We start from the raw sequence: 17,535 nt of genomic DNA, 5'->3' as shown, positions 1-17,535 counted from the left end.
AAACTGACTATTTGCTAATGCTTAATAGATGATTTATAGTGTGTAGTTATTATAAAGTGTTCTCACAAATTAAACATTTCAAATCAGTCGTTTGTATTCTGAATAGAAATTCAAATGGTCCAAAAATGACAAGGAAAGTTTGTGCATTTGGTACAACTGTAGATTAAGCATGAATGAAAGAGTATAAAGATTGAAGTAGCACGTAATAAAGTTGAAAGAGCTCTTAAGGCACACAGGAAGACGTCCTATGCCATATTAAGTGTTACAGCGCTCAGATCTTGGCTAAAAATACAAGACATGGCCTGGAGACGGGCATGGGGTGGAGGGTGTCTTATTTGTCGCACTTGGCTTATCCTTGGTGCTAGAATGTGGCACTAGGTCAGTCCGGGACGAGGCTGAAACCTCCTTAGGTTTCACAGATGTCATTTTGCATTTTGGGCAGTCAGTTCTGGCTTGCAATTCTGCTTTGGCCAAAATGGTGCATATGACACACGACCGACTAGCATTCATGTTCGGTTTGTTGATCAGAGATAAGAATTTAGTTTTACGGCCTACATGTTCAAACTCTGTGAGCGCGCTACAGTTAGAGTATGCACAAGATCATATGTGTGCGCAAGGTCGCTAAATAGCTCAAGATTGCTTGACAAATTGAAAGACGAGAGGCGAAGTATTAATAAAAATCATGTAACGTGATCTTACATGTTCTCTTTGCTTCAGCCTCTTTATTTAGTGGCCTGTGGAGTTAAAGCCTATTTAGTCGTCAGCTGGTGGTTAATGATGAAGCAAAGCAGAGCGTTTGAGAGAGATGATGTGATGAAAAGGGGGATGTAAGTAAAAGAAGAGCGCTTGGATGTTACCGCATATCCGGTGTAGACTGTCAAAAAAATCATAATCCTTCATTAAATGGTAATGACATTTGTTAATAGGACATGCTCAAAACCTATTTAAAGTCTATGCCAAGAAGTCTATGACGTATTTCTAAATTACATTCATTCAGGGAAAAAGTGAGGATTTTAACTTTTATAAAATGATTGGATTATGAAATATTTATACATCAAAATATGTAAAACAAATATCAAGTGACAATAGTCCATGTAACATTAAAACATTTACAACTTTTTAAATGTCTGTAAAATTGCTTTACATGGCAAACATATATGCTAAACTAGGCATTTTTAATTTCAGAACTTGTAGCAAACTATTGAACTAATGCCTATTCATATTTTCCATTATGATGCCATCTAGTGGTAAATCTGGCATTAATTTATAGCAATCATAATGCCAACATTATGCACAGGCTCACCAAAAGTGGACAACAGAAGATTGGAAAAACGTTCATTTTTGCTGCGATATTCGTTAATGTCAGATTTGGCGTCAACAACATGAAAGCATGGATCCATCCTGCCTGGTATCAATGGTTCAGGCTGTTGGTGGTGTTCTTGGCACACTTTGGGCCCATTGGTACCAATTGTGCATCTCAATCCAATAGAGTACCTTTGGAATGTGGTGGAATGAGAGATTCGCATTCGATTTTTTCCTTTTGGTAATTCGGTAAAGTTCTAAATAAAGCTACTATTCTGAGGATGCTGTCCCTACAAAAAGCCATAGTCATTTGTAAAAAAAAAAAAAAAAAAAAAAATATATATATATATATATAATAATAACATTTGTAAAAAGTAGCTTCTCATGAAATCAATTATTTTTTTAATATAACAATATTAACTTACGGTTTTTGGATACTGAATAGCTTTCGTGAAGTAACATTAGAAACGTTTGTTAAGTGCTTTGAAGTCCTTCCGCGGCCGAAACACTAATTGAGCGAATAAACTATAGACATTTATATTAATAAAAAATTGCTGTTATTAAACATACCTTTTACTGACTTAATCTGACTTCCCCTCTCTTCTTCCTCCACTGACGCTGAATGGTCAGCCTGGATGATGATTCCCGCCTTTAAACTAATCGATCCGGAAATGTGATTGGACGGTCATAATAATGTCCTTCTTAAAGGAAAGGTTGAGTTTATTGTTGAAAATAGCAAACAGTAATATCCATTTCATGAAAAACAAGTAGTGAAAAACAAATTACCGATTTTCAACATTCCTTCATTTGTATTCAGCAAAATAAAGAAACTCAAAAGTTTGAAACGGGCGAAAGGTGAGCAAATGAAAAACTGTTTTGGGTGTTCTCTGATATGATAACGATTGATTATGCTTTTTTGCATATTTTTGCATGACAGAATACTACTTCAGTACACCATAATTTATTTATTATTATTTTTTTTACAAAAGGGGAAATACTGGACTACTTTCTGTAACTCAGTCGAACATCGGACCTGTCCTAACGGGCAACTTAAATAAACAAATCCTTCTCATCATCAGTCTAAAGTACAACTTATGCAACTTCAATAGCAGAACAATCACAGGAGTTATTCAAGTAAAAGAGATGGTGGTGTTACAAATCGCTCTGCTGTTCTGTGTTGGCAGCTCAATTGCAGAGGACTTATTTTCACCAAATGTGAACATAATTACTGAACTTGAGAAGCTGAAAAACATGGAGGAAAGGATTCAAAAATTAGAAGATACACTGTCCAAAGTACTACGTGAAAATGAAGGTAAGGTTAAAACTCTAGCTGCTTTTCATTGAACGTCATTTTGATATAATATTAGATGTGTAACAATATATCTATGTTTCAAACCCCCACTAAAAAACAGCTTTGAAAACCTTACTGCAAGATTCTCAAAATAAGATGGAAAATTTCCAAAAGGACAATAAAGGCAAGTAAATGGTACACAGTAGACATGTAAATGCTAAAATTAATATTTTACATTAGTCTGTTTGCTTATTTAGTCAACAAGGTGGCCTTCTCAGCTGGGCTTCTTGCATCTGGAGAAGGAAACACTGGACCCATTAATTCAGATCAAATTCTGATCTACAAAAAAGTCTTCAGTAATGTTGGAAATGCTTATGACTTAAATACTGGTAAGTGCTGTAAAGAGAATTTATACAATAAATGGAAATCAGACTGTACTCCTGCTTAACAATGACATGTTCTCTGGCTACTTTTGTACCTTACAGGTATTTTCACAGCACCAGTGAAAGGAGTCTATTATTTCAGATTTTATGGTCATTGTCACGGTGGAACCACAATGGCAATCAGTTTACAAAAAAATGGTGTAACCCAGTGCTCTGTGTTTGCTTATAAACCTACATTCAATGCCAATGGCAGCAATGGTGTTGTTCTCACACTGGAGCCCGGTGATCAAATGTATACAAAGCTTTACAGCAACACCTGGGTTTTTGATGATCCGGGAAGTTACACTAGTTTCAGTGGTTTTCTGATCTTTCCCTTGTGAACGTCTATATAAATACATAATTATACAAATACAAATAATTGGAAAAACAACAGTTTGACTAATCCTAAATATTACTATTTAAAAACTAAATAAAAACTATTTCCATCTGTTTAAAAAAAGAAAAAGCACAATTTAATTTAATATTTTATTGAAATGATCCTGTAGAATTATTCTGAAACAGGGCAATATAAAAAGACAGGTAAATACAAACATAGATGCTCACTGGAAGCTTCGGTGACTCTGTAAAGGAGTCACTGTAAAGTTTCCCCCTTTTTAAAATACAAATTTTAACTTTGCTCACAGAAAGAAAAAAAAAAACTCACCAGAGACAAAAGGGCAAACAAGGAAGAAGCCAGATCCACACAGAGAAAGCATTATAGACATATTCTGCTAGTGATAAATAAAAACATCTCTGGTTCACGTCTCAATGATTAAGATTAAGTGGAGAATGTAATAGTTTGTGTTGAAAACAGACGTTTATCTTCTTCAAGGTTGAGGGATACTTCAAGAGCCTGAAAGATGTCATGCTAACATTAAAAATAAACTGACATCACTCAAACTGACGTGATCGCAGTGTCAGCTAAGATAAGAGCACAGACATCTACATCATCATAGATGGATCTTTTAAAGACTTGCTTCAACCTTTTCAAAAGAACTGAAAGGGCTGAAATCTGAGTGGAAGTCTGGTATCCAGAGCGTTTAAAATTACGAGTCGTCACCATTAATGCTATCGCCATCATCTTCCCCTTCTTCATGCTCACCCTCTTCCTCTTCTCCTTCCTCTTCCTCATTCTCATTCTCTCCACCCTGGCTTTTAACCTGAGAAGAACAAAGACACTTGTCAGCCTCAGCAACATCAGAATATCACACGGCTTTGGGTGTCTTCCTCCAGCAACCACCACACACACCTCTTCCTCTTCTTCTTCTTCTTCTTCCTCCCCCAGCAGATCTCTCTCCTCCTCTGAATCGTTTATCTCTTGCTCTTCCCTCTCTCTCTCTTTCTTGCTGGAATGCTGGAGGGGAGAAACCTCACCAACTTCTGCCTTCACACTCTTCCCCTCTGAAGTAACAGTAGACAGATAAGCAATGAATATAAAATGCATTTTAAATGTTTATTTCAAAATAAATTAACAAATAAAACATTAAATGTAATTTCTATTTATTTATAATAACATAAGCAGGGCCAGGATTATGCGAAATGACTTTTGGGAGTATCAGAACTAAAACCCTAACATATGAAATAAAAAGTAATACATTTTTGACTTGTATTTAATTTTTACAATTTAAATCCAATTAGATCCACATTATTTGGTAAACAAAGCAAGTCTTTCATATCTCTACTAAAAGACAGAAAATATTACTGTACAAACTGTATTGTAAATAAATCACAAATATTTTCATGTTAGTCAATATTACTGTAACTAATTTTAAAACTGAATAAATATAAATTTACTCACGTAAATAAACAGAATCAATGATTGGCTAAAAATCTGTAGAATTCTGCGCACAGATTCCGTTTGGGCCTACTTATAAGTAATTTTATTTTTACACAAATATTAAGCAACATAACCATTTCAACATTGATAATACGTTTTCTGTGCTTCAGATCAGCGTATTACAATTATTTGTGATGAATAACTGACATTAAAGACTGCAATTATTGGCATTTTGTTGGAATAAAAAACATTTAAAAATATATGAAACAGAAAATTGTTTTTTTTTATATTGTAAAATCAATTGGTGAAGTTTTTTTTTCCCTCACCACTGGCTTGCTTGGATCGGGACTTGGAGCTTCACTTCGGGGGATTTGCTCTACAGTGTTTGAACATGCAGCAGTAAAATTTAAACCACGCTGAACTGAACTAATCTGAACCTTAACTCTGAAAACTGGACTTTACTAGAACTGTGTAAAGCTGCTTTGACACAATCTACATTGTGAAAGATGCTATATAAATAAATAAACAAATATGAACTAAAAATATATTAGAGGTAAAAAGATTTTTTTTTTTTTTACCAGATTTCTTGCCGTGATCCTTTTCCATCCTGTCCAGACTCTCCAGAAGAAAGTCAACCTTGTGCTTGATTTGAGAAAGCTCTCTCTTAATAGTCTGAAGATCATCTGCTTTTACTGAAGAAAAAGAAAAACTAAATTCATGTAAAAACCGACAGGCAAGGAAGGCTTAAAATAAAGAATGTGGTATTTACAGGACAGTTATAATAACAGTCCAAACATGAAAATATGCTGTTAATTTACTCTTCTGTTAAGTTAATCCTCTGGTCATCCATCATGTAGGAAACATTTTGCTCAATTTTATACAAACCGGTCATTAGTCATTTGTACAGGGCTCGAAATTGTGACCATTTTGGTCGCATATGCGCCCAAAATTTTATCTATGCGACCTTGAAATATATTTGGGAGCATTTCTGAGAGTGTTTAAAATTGTAGTGTGCGACCAATTTTTACTCCAAAATGTTCAGCACATGCGCGGATTCGGGAGACATTCACGCAGAATGCATCTCTAAGCTCTTTGTCTGCACTTGAAACGCAAAACGCAGCGCTCATGAATGGTTTAAAACAGTTGTCATGTCAACTTGCTGCAGTAAACAAATCCAAGTCCGTAATGCTCGCCCCGCCTTCGCGCTCTTCTTATTGGCCCACCACTGCTCTAGCACCGAACGCGAATGATTGGTTAATATCAGCTGTCAATCACTCAGCGCCTTCTGGCTTCGGATGACAGAGAGCTACTACCGCGAAAAATTGTAAAGCGCTGAAGATGAGAATGAAGATAACATAACACTTGACAGATTTTGTTTTAGAAACCATGGCATCTACAGTTACAAATAATGACACATCTTACTAGTTATACCGTTAACACGTTAATTCAAGCAGTGCGTGCAGGGCTGGTGAGCGCTCCGTGTATGCTTTGGTCACTCAGTTATGTTATAAAAATCTATTTTCTTGTGATAACAGGATTTTGTTCAGACATATTTTCCTCACGCTTGCATATAACGTTTTATATAAATATATATATATATTTTTTTTGCTTGTTAGTTTGATTAGTGTTGATTTCAAATACAATCAATATGTTTGTATAAAACTTGTAGTAACGGTGCTCATAATTGGTGGGTGCGACTAAATTTTGGCTGATGCGCCTAAATTTTTAAAGTTAGGAGCACCGGTGCTACCAAGCAAAAAGGTTAATTTCGAGCCCTGTTTGTATGTTGCGAGTTAATGGCTACCAAAAAATGACACACATTACAAGCAACAAGATTAATTTCTATGGTAAGCTTATACCATGTTTAGACTGCATGATTTTCAAAGTAGTTGTGTTACGGATGTTTTCACACTGCATGACTGTCTGGGGTAGCAGTCCATCGCTGCTGTGTTTACACTCTAGGATGGTTCAGTGATGGAGTTTCACACTTTATGACTTTGGAGTAGGAGAATGGCCGACATGGTTATCTCAGCCCCCAAACTACGACAATGTACTTATTTTGCTTACTTGGCATTTGAAGGGAATTAGAAATTTCTCCTCAACTTTTTTTCTGTTTGACCACAGGTGCTCCTGCCAAATTTCCACTAGTTTTTCCCTCATTTCTCGGGTCCAAATAGACTGAAAAGGAACACAATTAACTTCTCCCCCAACCTCCCGCTGGCCTGCAGATACCCATACTAGTGGATGCTGCTCTCTCATTGGCTGTAGGTAAATCGGCGATGTTAATTTAAATCAGAACACATTTCACACGGCATGATTTGAATCGCCATTCTCAGTGAATCTCTCAGATCACGTCTTTGATAGTTCACACTGATTGTTTCTCGCATGAACGAGCACCGACTTGCCTGAGATTTCAGGCATTTGTCTGCGATTTCTCAAACTTGTCAGCGAGTCAAAAATCAGGGCTAAAATGCAGTCTGAACTCAGCATAACGTGACCCGATGCTGTTTTCTAGAACAGTGGTGAAAAATCAATTGAAAAATCGATTGCGTGTTGAATCTGAGATATACAGAAAGCGTTGCTAATTTTTCCTGAATTTATTCTGAGCTTAGTTTCAAAGCAATTTACATGACTCAGCTGGTAATGAGCTTTTGAGTGTATGGTTAATCACTAGTTTCGAGTGCCATCTACTGTTAAAAACTAAGCTCAGAATCAATGGGGTATAAGCACAGCTAGTGATTTCAGCCAACGATAAGCTTCAGGTGAAAGGTTTATATGGCTATTTTGAATTTTATCATCGATATTGTAATGCAATTAAAATACAATGAGTTAAATAGACTTAACCCCTTTATTAAGTTGTCCAAGAATAAAATGAGATGAAAGTGTAAAGGCGAGTGGCATCAGTGGCAGCAGGTCAGTGCGGAAACTCCATTAAAAATACTGGGGTAAAATACATTTACGTATTTGAAAAGAAAAATGGAATTTAATGCAGTACTTCTTGTCTGGTCTGGGACCCTTAATTTTGTTTATCAATCAGGCAGTTAAGATCGGATTTCTTAATAAATCAGTGATCTTCAAAGTGGCAATTTTGTAATGGCACAATAGTTTTCCAGTAGCAATTAGACTGGCTGGGTGAAAATTAAAAGCCTATGTGCATATACCCTATTCAAGAGTGAAAAACAAAGCAATTTGAAAATCTCACAATCAATTGAGAATGCATTTTCACCACAGCCCTACTTGCTATGGAGGTTGCAGCATCCAAGCTGAACAACAAACACCGTTTGATGAACAATACAACACACAGCTTGCATGTAAGATTGTCATAATAGAGGAAGGAAGCTTGTGCTCAGGAGCATGCTCTGGACAGTTTGCAGAGCTGTGGATTAAAGGTAATAAAGTTGCAAAAAATCTCTAGCTTCTCGCACAGACTGTCCATTACACTTCATAGGATTCAGTGCAACATCAGGAACTAGCTCTATTATTTAGTTTTACAGGTATTTTTTGACTATCAAAGTTCTAGTGTCCATTAACGATGTTTAGCTGAAACCATTGTCTTTTGCGATTCATTAACTTCAACTTTAATGTTCCACTCAATCAGAAAAACTAAAAATCTACATTTTTTGATAGCATGAGGGCAAATAAATTAACAGCAAATACATTATTCCACCCTTCCAATTATGTATTAAACACTACAACCTTAAAAAGAAACCATCTTAAGAGTGAGAATAATTTAAGAGGTACTGACGGGTTCGAGAGGATGTCCGTTGGCTGCTCTTGGATGAAGTTGCGAAGCTGGACTTGGTGCGACGACTGGTTGCTCCGCTCGTGCTGACTCGTGGACGCTTGGATGGGATCACGGCTCGTGAGAGAGGGGGAGGTGCAGGCACACGGGAAGGGTATGAATACATTCTGCACAACACAAGGAGTATAAGATTATAAGAAATAACAGCACATACTTTCAGTAAAAACGCATGCAGAGTATTAAGAAGACACATTGATGACTAAAGTCTTACCTGTCATAGTAATCTCTCTGGAAATCATAATCAAGCTCGAAAGACGAGCTACTGCTGGAGAGATTTTGGAAAATTCGAGATTATAGCAATGATGACAACATAAAATGTGGTAAATGAGGGCATGTTCCCATTTTTTAGGTTTGGTTTGATTAAAATGATCTTGTGCGTCTGCTTTTAGTGTTCAATTAAGTCTTAAAGGCACTCTTCAGTGCACTGAATCAACATGCAAAATTGTTCTCTGATATCTACATTGTAGGAATGTGGCTTAAGCAAGCACAAAAAAACAAAACCACACTTAAAACTATTACCAAATTGAGTAGATTCCTTTTTAAACCTTTTCAACAGAAGTGGTGGAGATCTCTAATCGGTGGATGGAATTAATATCAAACCTTGGCATGAACAAATGAGGTTTATTACTGTGTACAGGTGTTGTGCGCTCTGCAGTCTCACTGCCTCCCCTATTTTCAAAATAAGAGTCCCACATAGGCAGTTTTCATTTTTAAGATTTATTTTTGGCATTTTCGCCTGTATTTGAGAGCACAGTAAGTTGACAGTAAGTGAAGTGGGAGAGAGAAGGGGGTAGGATCGGGAAAAGTACATGAGCCAGGATTCAAACTCAAGACGCTCGGAGCATTTACACACCATATGTTGGCGCACTAATCACTGGGCTATTGCGCAGCAAGATTAATATAAACTTAGATAAACTTAAAAATAAGAGGCAGAATTATCATTGCAATCTCTCTCGAAAATGTTGTGGCCAATCAAACGCAGCCTTGGGCGTGCACACTAATAATCCCATGTGGAAAGTCACAGTCAGTGTTTTGTTCCAATTGGCCCGATCATAACCTTTATTTGTATCTGTAGGTTCTTAAAATTGACAGAGTGAACATTAAGCAATTCAGAATCTAATGTATCTTTTTTTTTTTTAGCCAGACCAAAGTTAAAGTGTGAACAACACCCTCTGAAATAAAACATTAAAATAGGTAAAAACAATAATAAATGTATTTCCTACCTGTACATGTCCCCAGCTGATCGCTTTGTAGTTTTTGACCTGTGAGGTTTGGGCTCTCCTGCCAAGTTAACATCTGAGCGAAAGACAAGATTCAAAGCTCAATTCAAGGAAAAAAAAAAAAAAAACATTGAAGAAAAAAAAAAGTGCGTGTGTGTGTGTGTGTGTGTATGTATATATATATATATATATATATATATATATATATATATATATATATATATATATATATTTTTTTTTTTAAATGTCCTCACCAAGCACCTGTCCGACAACCATCCGTCCATCCTCTCCTTGTACAGCAGTCCTAGCATTTCTTTCTTGGGCAAACTGAACAAAAGCATAACCCTTGTGCACAGAGCAGCCAACAATCTTGCCATATTTGCTAAAAATGGCTTCAACGTCTGCCTTGGTGACCAGCATAGTGTTTAGGTTTCCAATGAAGACCCTTGAGTTCAGGGATCGTGGGTCCGTTTTATTTGTGACATTGCTGGCAATCAGCTGACTTGCACTCGAAGCACGACTAGGGCAGTGAAAAGAGACATTCAGTCCATTTCAAAAGGTAAAGCGACTAACATTTTCCAACTTTATGACATTTATTACAGTATTTTCTGCAGCTTGTTGATGCGTTTAGTCATTTGTAAATGGTTTAGATAGATTCTAACATTCCTAAATGATCTCTGACTCCTATACATTTTTCACACATAAGATGATGTTAATGTTTGGGACTCACTCCATGGCGTTGGGGTTTATTGAAGACAGCAGGTCACACTGTAGATTCCTCGCAGCAAAATCACAATTCCAGCACCAAACCAGTGAACAGCACTTCCAACTGCAGTACTGTGGATTTGAAGTCACAGTTGTAGCAATTAACTGTAAAGACATGAACACACCTCATTAGTACTGACCAAGGTTGGTTAGATTTCAGTTAGCACATTTGATTAACATACATTTTTAACACAAATGGGGCAACAAATTGGTTAAGTAAATAGCTGGAATAGTGTGTTTGTTATTCATGGTTACTACAGGTTTGATCAAGTCAAATTTAGGACTTTTTAAGATCTTTTATAGACTATTATGAATGAACTTTTAAACTTACACAAAGCTAAACACCAAGGATTTTTTTCTAATGGCCCAGTTAAAACATTAAAAACAAATGTTATAGTAAGTAAAATAATTAGACCATAAGTTAATAAATAGAAATAGATTTTTTTTTTTACACTTGAGATGGACTGATAGGATTAAGGTAAAGTTGGTTTTATTTTCACACATTCATTCATTCATTCATTCATTACAATGCTTCCCTATGTTGTTTACCATGCTGGTTTGTATATTTCATCTAAAATAACATGCAAGTGTGACTCCAAAACAACATTAGGAGTATTTAATAGACTGACCGATGTTGTACTGTGATAGTCATTGGCTGCTGATATAGTTTCTCGATTTAGAATTGGCAAAGTAAACTTTTCTGAAACTATTATTAAGGAAAAAGCTTGAAAGTTTGAATAAAAAACCCCAACTTTACCTCAATGTCGGATGGGTGTTGGCCCGATTGGGTGGCTTTACATGGACATAAGGAAATTAAGATGTATTTAAAATGATTTAAGACTTACAACACAACATTTCAGTGAATGTAAGACTTTAAGACCTCACAGACAGCCTGAATATTACAAGACTGCTATATTCTATACACACACTTTAGAAATTATTCTAATATGCTGATTTGTTGTTCTATTATGTTGATTGTTTTGAGTTCAATCATTAATTAGTTATTATTATTATATACGAAGATTCTTCATAATCCAATGCTTTATTTTTAATATTAATTTAAAATAAAGCCATTGTAAAACAAGTCTTTACTGACATTTGTTAAAGACAATTTTAAAGTGTAATTTTAGAGGATTACATACATTTCTAAAAAAAAAAAAAACAAACTTAACTCAAGAAACTCAAACTCAAGTAAGACATTAAAATTTTTAAATGTATAAGAAGAAATCTTCAAATTCACATTACATTATGTTAGAACGACACATTTCTCTCTTTATGTATATGTATATTAGCCAAACGGCCTGTGTAAAATGCAAGACATAACACATTCCCGTAATTAAACATATAAGCTTATCGTCATAATAATAGCACCAGATAATATTAGCAAATCAACAGTTTGATTTGATATAGCGTTACCCAGCACGCCCTGAGAGCTGCAGTGCTGTAATTGAGGGTGTGTGTGTGTTTGTGCATCGTGAGGAACAAACAATTCAGTATAATTTTCCTAATTTACCACGAAGCAGCACTGAGTTTCTTTTAGGAAAAAGAATGCAATGCATTGTTTTTAAACAGCACATGTGCCGAGATGAATGAATGAACGTGAAGAGAAATCCTCACAGTAGACAAAGAGGACCGACCGCACTGAGCCCTGCGTTTACAGGCCCTCGCCGCTCGGAAGACGATAAAACGAGACTTCTAGAAGATGTACGAAAAATGTGCAAATTCGTTGTGTGAGGGAAAGGATAGAACACAAAAACCACTTACCTAAAGTTTAAAATGTGTTACTTAAGAAGGCCAAATAACCTAACACTGCCTGCAAAAAGGCAACAATTGCGAACTCGCCGCGAGCAGGTAACCTGCTACGACATAAAAGCTGGACGGTCAACTTTCAAACTAAAAGTCAAGTCTTTTATTTGGAATATACCATTTCCTTTAAACCACATAATGCTGACATTTAGAGCGTTATTGAAACAATTTAAAAGTCTGTGAAGTTTAAGTTGAAACGTGTAATTTTAAAATGCAGGTCAGCAAAGAGTCAAACGAGCAGGGGCTTGTATTTTGAAAGGATCGTGTGAGTCGCATCCCCTGTGCCCTTCATGTGTGTGATTGGTGGTCAGTGCTAATAATTTAAATGTTTTAACGGTTTTAACCAATAATTCGATTTAAATATATACCGTGACCAATACCATTAAATCTATAAAAACTGCATTGAAACTATGTGTATAATTACATTATCGTGTTATTATGAAGAGCGCATTAAAATATTTTTTTAAAGAAGGCAAGACTTTTTTTTGTAGCTACACTTGGTTACCCATCCTCAAAATTGAGCAACCAGAGTGCACCCACAATGTGCAATTTTATTGTTTATCCATGTATATTAGTTTAACCCCGTTTAAATGTACTACCCCTCTGTTAAGTTCTGATGAAAACAACCACTAGATTAAACTGCTGTAAAAATGCATCAGATCAATGTTTTACTTTTTTTGTTTTTGGCATAAATCTTTTAATCCACCTCAGTCCAAAAATACTAAATTGTTTAGGAAATGACAGGATTTTAACTCCCTAATTTGCTAAATTCATAAATGATGTCACTAATTTGGTGGGGAAAAAAACAAAATGACATTTTCAATATAAAAAGTGCACTGGATTAAAAAAAAATCTTGGACATCTAACTATTAATATGTAATAATGTATACAACATTGGCTTTAACGCGTTATTCTTTTTTTTTTTTTTCACTTTAATTTCCTGTTGTAATAATACTCCATATAAAATCCAGAAACTAAGCTTTTTTTGCACAGGCCTATCTAAGGGTGAAGTCTGCCAACTGCTGTTCAATAGTAAAAATTAAAAATTTGACCTCATCCCAAGAGGGAACACCGCCAACAATCAAAAATGCATGATTATATGGTGTCATGGCTTTGTGATAAAAATGTGGTTATAAAGTCAATGGGGCAAAAACAGCCACCAACAGTAAATCAGGGAGAAAAAAAAAGAAAATTAATCAAAAACAATTTATCAAAAGCAACATAGTTTCACATGTCCAAGACTGTGATAAAAGGTAAAATAATCTAGTTAGTACACAATTACTTTTTATATTGAAAATACATAAATTTGTGTGTTTTTTCCACTAAATCAGTGACATCATTTATGAGTTTGACAATTAAAGTTAAAATCCTGTAATTTTCTAAACAATTCAGTAGTTTTGATCAGGACTGAGGTTGATTAACAGATTTATGAAAAAAATTATGTCAAAAAATATTGATCTGATGCATGTTTACAGCAGTTTAATTTAGTGGTTGTTTTCATCCCAAACATAACAAAAGGGTAGTACATTTGCCCGGAGCGTGTTTTTTTAAAGCATTTTCTCAAAATATGTTAAAAAATAAGATTTGTCATCAAAAATCATTCTGCTAGCTGACACACAGAAAACGTTATGGTCAATTTTAGACTCTTGCAAGACACCCCTGAGTGGATAAAAACATCCCCAACAGTACAGAAGTGTTAAGCATAATACCAGAGCAGGGTTTCTGCAGGTTGTTTGAAAGTAAATGTAAAACATTTTAGACATTCCAAAGAAAAAATAATTACTCATTTGAAGGGAACATGCATTATTAAAGGGAGATTCATTATAATGTTCTTTAAAATTTTAAGGAACATTTAATAAACTCTATTTGCAGTCTACAAAACATATTTGTTCCCATCACAATTACCATTTAATTAATTTGACAATTTTTAATATTTTCTCAAACACACTTATCGACATTGCTGCGGCTTCTTTACACTTTAATAATAAATTTGCAAAAATTCTTAAATCAAGAAAAGGTTCTTAAATCGAGGTACAATTAATTGGCAAGCCAATTTACATGTGATTAATAGTATTGTTTTCATAAAATATATGACATAAATAAAATAGTTTATTTCCAATCAGTTTCAACATGTGACTTGTTTTTCTGCATATCCAGTAAATCTATTATGAATTTCTAAATTTATGTACTGAAAATTGAAAGCAACACTACTTAACATAAAAATATACGCAATATAACATACAAGATACAAGAAAAAATGTTGATAATAAGTGTGTTGTGAATTCATGTAAACTAAAGCAGTAACTCAAGTTAAAATAACAAGACCTTACTGTGTTACCATAATTTTATAGTCAATTTTCTTAGCTGATCAAATGTCAAAACTGCACACGACAGATCTCCTATTAAACAATTCGGATGTAATGTTTTGTTATTTATTTCCTGTCTAAGCATAGGATGCAGAAAACGAGTATCTGTAATTACCAATACAATTAATTAAATAGCAATAACTACATATAAACTATGATCAAGTGCATATGGCAGCATGTAATTAGATAGGAAATAATTCCCTACTGTATTTGCAGTAAATGAAGAGACTTGAAACAATAAGGCACTTGGTCAGAAACAAAAGAACAGATTTTTCTCTCTTTTTTTACTGCACAAATTGTACATGTTGTCTGAACTGAACTGAAAGAACACAATATTAGGCAGCGGTGGGAAAACTCTGATCAAAACCCTAAAAAAAGAAAGAAGAAAAAACAAAAAACACATGCCAGTGATAGGACAGACATTTTGAGCAGACAAGTGAGAATGAGCAAATGAACATGAACAGAAGTTAATGCTTTGAACTTCAGTGACAATCAGGGTTGTAATTCAGAAAAAAAAGGAAGAAAAATAGATCCAATGTTTTCCATTCGTTTAAAAGTATTTCGTCTTGTACAATATAAACCTCTGCATCAATACCAATTAAATTTAGACACCCTTTAAAAGAGCAATGGTTAAAGATGATTTTTACAGGTGTTTAATATTTATATATATATAATATCTTTATATATTTGTATATACAGATAGTCATTTAAGTTATTCTTCTCATACAAAAAGAGAAAAGTTGAGACTTTATTCCCCTCACAAAAGAAGAAGGAAAAAAGGGGCAAAGTAATTCACGCGTCTTACCCCTCCCTGTGTACCTACAAGTGCTTTCCAGCGCCTGCCGATGACCCATCCTTCACAAATAATCACTTTTTTCAACATGCAACAGGTCACAGTCCGTCCATGCTTAGCGCTTATCCAGCTGAATCCAAACGCCACCATTTTTATGAAAAATGGCTTCAGTTTCTTCAGGCAAACATGGAAACATCCTGCTACATTTGATCCTCACTATCGAGGCGAAGATCTGGAGGATGTTCCTTCAAACAAAAGATAGAGGAAGAAACATGGATTGAACAAATCACTGGCTCTAAAGCACGTCTTCTCAAATTTCTAGTGGACAGGGCTGAGAAATTGACGGCAGTCCACAGAGAGTTTTGTTTTTTTAAGCCTTTTGGAGTTCCTCCATAAAGTATCTCCACCCAAGTGCAAATCCAAAAAAAAACCCCAAAAGAGCTGGTGTTCAAATCTGTAGTCAATTTAAAAGTCCACTATAAGTTCGGGCAACTGCCGGGCAAAGCATGAGAACGTAATTAATCAAAATAAACACATTTAATCCAAGTATTGCATGCCCCCGCCCACCCCCCCAAGTGCACACTCGTCATAGAGATTGAAAACTCAAAGCAGATCCCTGATTAAAGTGCACTCAGTAGCATGGGAGAGAGGAACAGAGCAAAAACAGCCAGATGAAGCGGCTCTGGCTATTCTTCTGCAACTTCAGTCAGATCTAAGAGAGCATGATTTTCCTCGAGAAAATATTCACTGTGTCTTGCTTCAGCAAACACACACACACACAGGGAAAGAGAACCAAGAATAGACAGGATGGGGACAGCCAGACGCTCAATGACAGTATATCAAAGATGAAGATTGCAGTCTGAAAATAACAAACATCAGCGCAGTCTTTGTCGGAGACAGAGGCAGTTCAGATCTGATGAGGCCGGGAAAAGGATGGTGCTGGTTTTGAATAAAGTAACACTCATCAGCTCAGTAATCTGCAGGACTGCCTTTGTGTATCCGTACTGTCCCATCATGCTCCAAACCAACTAAAGTTTCAACTGTTTTACTACAGTACAGAGTGAGAAACCTCCTCTTCTGAGCCTTGCGTCTTGCTGAAGTAACATGCTGCTTTTAAGATCGTTAACCAGCTAAGGCAGCAAAACATTAGAGGCGACATTTCTCCGTCATCCGCTGTAACTGAAAATGAAATGCACCTGTGTCCGTGTTTGTCTAAAATCAGAGTGGTTAATTGTGTGTGTGAGTGTGTGTGGTTGCAAAAATATCAAAAATATGCATCTCCATATCAGATCTCTCCTATTGATGTCATTTGAGTGTGTGTGTGGAGCATAAAGCCAGATTTTGCCAGTCGTTTCCCTCTCCCTAACACTGTGTGTATAAAGCTGTGTGTGTATGTGTGTGTGTTTGTCTGTTGCTGGCCTTTCAGTGTTTATTTGTGTACCAGTGTGTTACTAGAATGTATGTGCTTAAATATATGGCAAAGTGTATGCATTTGTGTGTGTGTGTGTGTGTGTGTGTGTGTGTGTGTGTGGCTCAGGAGGACATGCACTGCACATGGTCTGGCCCTCCGTCTTCTTCATCAGAGGATTCTGGTGAGCTCCAGGATTCATCGGTGTCACCTTCTCCTCCCTCGCCTCGTCGGGTCTAAAAGAGGAAATAAAAGAGAGAAAAACATTCATTCATTCAGCTTAATCCCTTATTTATCAGGGGTCGCCAAAGCAGAATGAGCTGCCAACTATTCCAGCATATGCTTTACACAGCAGATCCCCTTCCAGCATTGGAAAACACTCATATGCTCTTGCATTCACACACACTCATACACTACGGTCAATTTAGCTAACCCAATTCACCTAAAGCACATGTCTTTGGGGGAAACTGGAGCACCCGGAGGAAACCTACGCCAACACAGGGAAAACATGCAAACTCCACACAGAAATGTCAACTGGCCCACCCGGGACTTTTGGGTCTTTTTGGGACTTTTTAACCACTGA

General features: G+C 35.9%; 4 protein-coding genes across 15 annotated transcripts in view; 2 read left to right on the top strand and 2 right to left on the bottom strand.

Annotated features, from left to right (window-relative positions):
• mbl2 (mannose binding lectin 2) overlaps positions 1–17,535 on the top strand; it is a 199,369-nt gene that overhangs the window by 48,726 nt on the left and 133,108 nt on the right. The gene's annotated exons all lie outside the window — the stretch shown is intronic.
• Positions 2,406–3,659, top strand: c1ql4l (complement component 1, q subcomponent-like 4 like). Its single transcript, NM_001127336.2, has 4 exons — positions 2,406–2,614; positions 2,715–2,777; positions 2,851–2,982; positions 3,079–3,659. The coding sequence occupies exons 1-4, from the start codon at positions 2,446–2,448 to the stop codon at positions 3,354–3,356; spliced, it is 642 nt and encodes a 213-aa protein (NP_001120808.2). The 5' UTR covers positions 2,406–2,445; the 3' UTR covers positions 3,357–3,659.
• On the bottom strand, positions 3,488–16,102 carry hnrnpc (heterogeneous nuclear ribonucleoprotein C). 12 transcript variants are annotated; one of them, XM_073914723.1, is made up of 10 exons: positions 12,344–12,462; positions 11,337–11,371; positions 10,545–10,684; positions 10,069–10,334; positions 9,818–9,890; positions 8,806–8,859; positions 8,538–8,701; positions 5,371–5,484; positions 4,265–4,416; positions 3,488–4,175 (listed from the first exon to the last, which is right to left on the bottom strand). In XM_073914723.1, the coding sequence occupies exons 3-10, from the start codon at positions 10,547–10,549 to the stop codon at positions 4,062–4,064; spliced, it is 942 nt and encodes a 313-aa protein (XP_073770824.1). In that variant the 5' UTR covers positions 10,550–10,684; positions 11,337–11,371; positions 12,344–12,462; the 3' UTR covers positions 3,488–4,061. The 12 variants fall into 12 exon arrangements, with proteins under 12 accessions (XP_073770824.1, XP_073770835.1, XP_068079693.1 ...); XM_073914734.1 differs by having other exon boundaries at positions 8,806–8,856; XM_068223592.2 differs by lacking the exons at positions 11,337–11,371; positions 12,344–12,462 and adding an exon at positions 15,557–16,102.
• Positions 15,487–17,535, bottom strand: part of dcaf8 (DDB1 and CUL4 associated factor 8) — a 20,487-nt gene continuing 18,438 nt past the window's right edge. Inside the window, exon 13 of the mRNA XM_021471269.3 lies at positions 15,487–17,188. Within this exon, the coding sequence (XP_021326944.1) occupies positions 17,078–17,188 (111 nt within the window). The 3' untranslated portion in view covers positions 15,487–17,077. The remainder of the gene's footprint in view (positions 17,189–17,535) is intronic.

The sequence above is a fragment of the Danio rerio genome, chromosome 2 (assembly GCF_049306965.1).
Source record: "Danio rerio strain Tuebingen ecotype United States chromosome 2, GRCz12tu, whole genome shotgun sequence".
In the NCBI taxonomy this organism is placed as follows: Eukaryota; Metazoa; Chordata; class Actinopteri; order Cypriniformes; family Danionidae; genus Danio; species Danio rerio.
Note: the sequence above shows the minus strand (reverse complement) of the source record. Positions and strands in the feature narration are given on the sequence as shown.

Coding starts and splice junctions, on each gene's coding strand:
- c1ql4l (NM_001127336.2), top strand. CDS start 2,446: ATGGTGGTGTTACAAATCGCTCTGCTGTTCTGTGTTGGCAGCTCAATT. Junction 2,778..2,850: donor TTTCCAAAAGGACAATAAAG/GCAAGTAAATGG, acceptor TTGCTTATTTAG/TCAACAAGGTGGCCTTCTCA. Junction 2,983..3,078: donor TGCTTATGACTTAAATACTG/GTAAGTGCTGTA, acceptor TGTACCTTACAG/GTATTTTCACAGCACCAGTG.
- hnrnpc (XM_068223588.2), bottom strand. CDS start 15,694: ATGGTGGCGTTTGGATTCAGCTGGATAAGCGCTAAGCATGGACGGACT. Junction 10,685..15,556: donor TTGTAGGTACACAGGGAGGG/GTAAGACGCGTG, acceptor ATGTCTTTACAG/TTAATTGCTACAACTGTGAC. Junction 5,485..8,537: donor ACGGACATCCTCTCGAACCC/GTCAGTACCTCT, acceptor CTTTTTCTTCAG/TAAAAGCAGATGATCTTCAG.